The sequence below is a fragment of the Octopus bimaculoides genome, chromosome 7, assembly GCF_046866305.1.
Source record: "Octopus bimaculoides isolate indiv1 chromosome 7, ASM4686630v1, whole genome shotgun sequence".
Classification (NCBI taxonomy): Eukaryota; Metazoa; Mollusca; class Cephalopoda; order Octopoda; family Octopodidae; genus Octopus; species Octopus bimaculoides.
Window position 1 is genome coordinate 98,568,447 of NC_142934.1, and position 7,164 is coordinate 98,575,610.

At 36.8% G+C, this 7,164-nt stretch overlaps 1 protein-coding gene across 1 annotated transcript; it reads right to left on the reverse strand.

The window, feature by feature from the left end:
* Nucleotides 1-352: 352 nt before the first annotated feature.
* LOC106880212 (uncharacterized) lies at nucleotides 353-6,651 on the reverse strand. Its single transcript, XM_014930068.3, has 3 exons — nucleotides 6,549-6,651; nucleotides 2,661-2,885; nucleotides 353-1,680 (listed from the first exon to the last, which is right to left on the reverse strand). The coding sequence occupies exons 2-3, from the start codon at nucleotides 2,830-2,832 to the stop codon at nucleotides 755-757; spliced, it is 1,098 nt and encodes a 365-aa protein (XP_014785554.1). The 5' UTR covers nucleotides 2,833-2,885; nucleotides 6,549-6,651; the 3' UTR covers nucleotides 353-754.
* Between the last annotated feature and the right edge of the window lie 513 nt (nucleotides 6,652-7,164).

Consider the following 7,164-nt stretch of genomic DNA (forward strand, 5'->3'; position numbering starts at 1 on the left):
ATTCCCCATGGCTAGACTTCTTCATGGAAGATTAGAAGCGAAAAATTTATACGACTGTGACACTTGTTTACAATAATCATGCAATGTCAAGGCAAGGAGACAGATATACACACACACAATTGGCTTCTAATGAATGAAAGATGAAGTAGGCCCTTGCACTGAAGACCACAAAATAATTGAATGCTGCAAGGACATTTAGCCATCCAAGCACCTGATCTTTTATCACCTCAACACTTATGGATATTATGACACAACATATAGAAAGCAGATAACAATTTATCCTTTGAAGTCTTATTTCCAACATCAAATACACAAAGATTTCCAACAGCTATCAAAAAGCCAAGACAGCCAATCTGTTAACATAAATGCCTTTTATTTCTATTTATGATATCATAGTACACAAATGAATAATATAGAATATTAAGGAGTGATGAGAGAGAGAAAAAAAAATTTAATTCACCAATTTTAAATTAAAAATTCATTAAGTAATGGGTATAATGTTCAGTTCTTACAATGCACATTAGTATTGGTGTGAATTAGTTGAACCATTACCAAAAAAAAAAGATGAAAACAAACTAAAATGGTCCACTAGTATATATGTAATGTTCATAATGACTACTAATTTATTTTAACAAAGCAAAACTTCACATAAATAATAATAATAATAATAAAAAAAATCAAAAACACCAAACTAATGTGATCATAGTAGTTTCTAGCACAGCGCAGGGTGCAGTGGCTGTGATGGTAACAAGCTCTAACAGTGCCGAGATGACTTCGACCTTGCTTTCTTCACCTCTTCCATCAAGTTAGCCACATACCTGATCTCTCTTTCCAAGTCTTCAACCTTTTCTTTCAATCTTGCATTCTCTCTTAACAGTTCCTCCTCTTCACCAAGTCTTATCTTGGCCTCAGCTTTCATCTTTTGCCGATACCGAATGGCAGCATTTTTGTTCTGGAGCCTCTTCCTCTCTTTCTTGCTTAGTTGTTGCTGTTCTACCCCTGCAGTGCTATCGTACGGCAACGGTGATGATGACGGTGATGATGGTAACTCGGTACTTTTGCTGTCTGAATTATATGGACTGTGGCGGTTGTTATTCTTTGTATGACACGACTTAGATCCCTTAACTTTTCCATGAAACTTTTCTGGCTGTGGAGAGTCTGAGAGTATCTCTGGTTGTGGGAAGGGAGAGGGAAGTATTTCTAGTGAAAAGGGAGAGCCAGTGGTGCTTGAAGGAGAACTATCAAGATAAGAGTCAGTTCCTGAATCGCTAGGTGAAGGTGAAAGGGCATTTGCAATTCCTGAATCGCCAAGTGAAGATGAAAAGGCATCTGAACTGTCACTTTCACATTTCATTAATCCCATGTTGCTTGCCAACAGCCCATCTACACTGACTTGCTGCGGCAAATCTGTGCAGGGCTGCACTGGCTTGGCCTGAAGGTCATTTGTTGTCACACCAGGATTAAGTACGCTTTCTAAATCATGGCATGATAATGGTGAAGACATAAGTTCTTCATAGCTTTGGTGATCAAAGGATGCAAATGTTTCCACATCCTGGCTCAGTTGAAGAGGTGAGTAGTCAAGGATAGAATCACCCAGAGAATACATATTTCTGCTACTGACATTGCTGACAGAGGCAGTAAAATCAGACGGTAAAGCTTCTTTATCGTAAAGAAATATATCTGTAAAGAAAGAAAGAAAAGAGTGTCAGTGCATGTAATGTTACAGTGAATAAAAGAGCAATTTTATATAAAAATAAGAACCTAATACTAATTAAGAGACTGACAATTAGACAAGTATCTATATATATATATATAGCAATGCTTCTATGAATACAACTCGATCTTGTTTAAGAAACTTGTTGGCACTCCATCGCCTACGACGTTCAGGGTTCCAGTTGATCCGATCAATGGAACAGCCTGCTCGTGAAATTAACGTGCAAGTGGCTCTGCACTCCACACACACATGTACCCTCAACGTAATTCTCGGGGATATTCAGCGTGACAAGGCTGACACTTTGAATTACAGGCACAACAGAAACAGGAAGTAAGAGTGAGAGAAAGTTGTGGTGGAAGAGTACAGCAGGGTTCGCCACTATCCCCTGCTGGAGCTTCGTGGAGCTTTAGGTGTTTTCGCTCAATAAACACTCACAACGCCCAGTCTGGGAATCAAAACCACGAGTCCGCTGCCCTAACCACTGGGCCATTGCGCCTCCACTGTTTAAGAAACTAGGTAAAGAATATACTATGTTAGCAGATACTTAACTGTATTTTAATCGCTTCAGTGCTTTTCTATAAATTCTTTTTAACTCAACTAATGTTAGCAAGTAAGCCTTGCTGAAAATCTAGCTAAACTGAAAACTCTTCCCCGAATGATCAATGCTTTATCTTTTACACAATCATGTCAAATCCAATAGCATTCAAGTTATGTGCAATTATCCTATCTCAAATTATTTTATATGAGCTGTTAATTTTATTACATTAACAGAAGACAAAAAATTCACAACTATAATTAACATCTTTTAAGCCAAAGAATCTATAGAGTCTGATGTGTTACTATCTTAAATATGCTTTCATGTAATGCATAAAAAAAAGCCCTGTCAAAGCCTGAATTTCTTGCATTGTTTGTTACAACAGCTAAGCAGTTGGTCTAAAGAACTTACCTAAGTCATTCACCCTTTCGTCAAGAAAGGATTTTGAATCTGACAAAGAATCAACAAAAGTACCGATGTCCATTAGGTCACCTTTCATCAAACTCGTACCCAGTTTTCCCTCGCCCAACCAGTCGAGTCCGGAATCGCTCAGTTCCATATCCATGTTTCTTTCGGTTATCATCTATATGAGATATTTCGGTGGCAAATGCCAAAACGCAAACATATTGAAGAGACCTGCAATAAAGAAAAAGTCAGTTTGAATAAACTATGATAAAAAAACAATGCAATGACAACATTAAAAAGAAAATCTTTCTCTTGCAATCCAATCCTGAAAACTTGGTCTCAATATTCCCCACACACGTTACTGTAAACATTTTCCAGCAGCACAGTAATAATTAAAAGCCAATACAATTACACAAGTTTAATGAATGCACTCACCTCCATTGATGCCAGACGAGAAATATTTTACTAAACCAGCTAAAATGGCAGTTGGGAAACATGTTCGAATCACTATTAAGGAAACAACAATATCAGATGGGGAGCGAAGAAGAATTTCTACAAAGAATCGGCAAATCTTCAAAGAGTTGTTCGCAGCAACAGAACAATTGTTCTCGATTGGAAGCAGATGCAATGTAATTAATAATATAGCCAAAGGGAAACTACTCTTAAGAGTTCTGAAAACTAAATACAAATATGGTGACACCTTACGCTTATGAACAAAGGGGAGCCACGTCAAGGTTCCTTTGTTGGACTTTTGTTTTTTGTCAAAAGTGTTATTTGCTAACGTAGTGTCTTCGTTAAAAGACATATCGACATGTTGCAAGCGTCATCATACATTGCTTATATCGACGACACTATTGAGAGAAACATCAGCATCACGGCTTCGAAATTATCTGACGTGGAGCACTTCGAAGATTTTCTTTTTAAATCCAATAAATCGACCCCAGTAATTATTCTATCGATTTTTTGCCGAACCGGCAGGTTAAGGGGAACGTAAACAAACCAACACCGGTTTTCAAGCGGTAGGAGTAAGTAAGCAGATGCATCTAACTATTCACGACGAACTTTTCATAGTTTCCGTCTACCAAATTCACTCAGTCCGGGGCTGTAGCAGAAGACACTTGCCCAAGGTAGCGCGCAGAGGGACTGAACCCGGAACTACGTGGTCGCAAAGCGAGCCTTTCAACATTATTTCACAGCGTAGGCTACCTTATCATTGGCGAAACACACACACTATCTTGTCAGTAAAGTTAAATATAAATCAACAGACGAGCACACAGACACGCGTACTACTCCCTCCCACCTCCATATTGAATGACGAACAAAACATTCCATTCAAGCCAGAGAGCCCATTATTTTCAGAACCAAACAGCCTTTTTGATATTATTAATTGATGATATCCAACATTACTTGAGCTAGTTGGCCTAAATCACACGCTAGATATTATACAATTACACGTGTCTAAATATATTCTCGAGTGTAGTGAGAGAGGGAGGCGATCATAACATTTATCATTCATGCGAAGATAGGAATTAAGATTGGTTCATTTCGTTTATTGTACTTTATCTTCTGTGAATTTTTACTTTAGTTTGGTTCCAGATTACTTCTCTCCTTAAGTAGACATATGCTTAGTGTTGTCATCCAAACTAAATTTTTAGAAACGACATCCAACATATCATTCCGTTTTTAAGATAAGGTGATGAGGGTTGAAAGCGACTCGTAGGTCGAGCAACTTCGTAGATCAGTTGTGTTAGTTGATTGTAACTGAATAACAGTATCTAATGAAATTGACTGCAAAAATAGATACAGGCATGGCTGTATCGTTTAATTAGTACGCTTCCCAATTGCTGTTCCAGGTTTGATCGTACCCAGAAGAAATCTTAAATTGCTCGTAAGTATTAGATTTAGTCCGTCGTCCGGTTTAACACTACAACTTGGAATAGCTTCGGCGGAATATACTCTAATTGCAAGCACTATGTACCAGGCCTCTCCGCTTCGAGTATATAATCAATGAACTGAGCTTCTTTCGTAAAGGTCATGGAACCTGTCCTACCGCGTGTGACGTAGCCATACCCATATAAGTGTGTCCCTCGACTTTCTAAACTTTTAGAAAAAAATTGCTATTTTTTAAATGAAATTGTCTACAATAATTTTAAGATGCGGTAGATTACGATTAAATCAGAATAAAAAAAAAATGTGGCGGTGCGCACATACATATTGACACACCACTATACGGGCTTCGCATTCCGCTTTGTTTCCCTTTTATAGTAATTACACATTGTTTTAAAATGATTTTAATTCAGCATTCATTATATAAGCACATCATGTATAATAAAAACCAAAGACAAGTTAATTCCGCTCAGTAAATGCGAAAACTAAAAGCAGTCCATTCGAAACTATCTTTTTAAAGGGTTCAAGCAAATTGCCATTCCGATTTTCAAGTATGATAGAAATAATAGCGTTGGCTATTATTTCTAGCAGATCAAATGATCACGTAAAGACTTTTGTAGGTCAACCTTAATCGAACAGAGCATAGATCAAAACCACGCCACCCAGTATGTCCCTTTTTTAAAACGGCTGAGTGAGATCTGGTTATTTCAAGCAAGTCGAATGACCCTCAAGAGGCTCTCTCAGATCCTAGGAACTTTATATTAAAATCCATATTTTCAGGCCATTATTTACGTCTATTCTTCTTGGATTTTTATAAACAGGAGATTAAAACGTATTACAACTCAGAAAAGCCAATCCCATACACACAAACCGAATATAAAAACCTTTAAATGCCTAACATCCTCAAAAATCATACAGACAAGCACTAGCTGAACATTAAAACGAATATTGACAATCATTCTTTGATTTTATCGACGACTAGATTAATTTATTGAACCCCCAACCACAAAAAAGAAAAAAGAAAAAGAAATCATGTGTTTGGCTGACAAAGTGAAGTCATTAACTTTGCAGGAACGACACGTGTGCAAGGCAACTAACAGTTCAACCCAAATCAGTTCGTCTGTATTACTGAAAGCCTGTATCACAGGACATTAACCTGTACATTTCACATACACACTATACAAGACAGAGAGATGTGAAGAAATTTAATGAAAATACTATAGAGAATTTCTCGAGGTTTATATTAATAAAAAAAAAATAGTCGAAGAAACACGGAAATGTAAGCAGGAACATCGGAATGAAATTAAAAGTTCAGTTTTTTTTTTTTACATAGATTTTCGAACCTGTAAAATATACAACCATTTTAAGGAAGGAAAATAAAATAAACAAAGCATTTTTTTTTGGCGGGGCAAATTTGTTTGGGTTCAGAATCATAAGGACCATCTCTTATTAACACATTTTAACTGCACTCGAAAGCGATTTCGAGGTGGACGGACGACAAATGAAAATGTCAAAGTAGACAAATCGATAATTCTTCATAATTTTTTATTATATATAAAAAGGCGATTTATATGGGTCATCGTATTTGTAAGTTCTCGTCCATGAAATCTACTCTGATGTTCATAAATTTAATCGGACATTGATTATTGTGAACAACTAAAAGGCGGGGGTGGCGGGAATCAATAGCAATCGACATCTTTAAGTACAAGAACAAAACAGATTTAGTCCGTTGACTCCAGCTTGGTTGCGAGGCAAATGTGATCACAGTAGAGTTTGAAATCAAAATGCATTAAAAAATATCGCGAGGCATTTCGTCCTTTGTTCTACTGATTCTGCCACGTAATGTCTTAACAATTACAAGAGCGCGATGGGTGGTAGTAACGATATACTTTGTTTAAGTGAACAGGATGATCAACGAAGCAAAATATTTCATTTTAATGTATCATTATCGCCATTTGTTCATAATACAACATATGAGTGTGAAAAAAATAATAAAACAGTACTTACGCCATTGTGCAAAGCTAAACTTCGCAACTAGAAAGTTGCTACAGAAGAAATTAGTAAGACATCTTTGGAGCAAACTTGTTAATGACAATGTAGGCAGTTAAGTGGTGAAAGTAGTGCGACGTCTTACTTATATAGCTAGATCCAAATTTTCGTAATATTGAAAATTTCTACAAAAGACACCAAAATTTCTCAAAAATAAACTAATTAATTGTGATAATTACAAAATAACAACAAAACAACAAGTTTTTAAAATGTAAAATAGAGTAATACATTTGGCACTATTTGTTTTCGCGTGTTTATATCGGCGTTATGTATGCAGGCTGATGCAATAACATGAAGGCCTTTTAACTGATTGGTCAATTGGTGTCTCACCCAAGAATAAATTTTATACATACTTATGTGATATACATGCGCGCGTGTGTGTGTGTGTGTGTGTGTGTGCGCGTGTATGTGTATGTGTGTGTGTGTGTTCAGAGAACATGTAAGTGGGTGTTAATTTATGACACACACACTCACACACACACACATACACACGCACACACACACACATACACACGCACATACACACACATATCCTTTCTATCTTCACAATTTTTCGCTCTCATGTTTTTCTTAG

Bases quoted from the DNA above. Each gene is read 5' to 3' on its own strand.
- LOC106880212 (XM_014930068.3), bottom strand. From the start codon at position 2,832: ATGATAACCGAAAGAAACATGGATATGGAACTGAGCGATTCCGGACTC. The intron at 1,681-2,660 runs GTAAGTTCTTTA...CTTTCTTTACAG, and splicing joins CGAAAGGGTGAATGACTTAG to ATATATTTCTTTACGATAAA.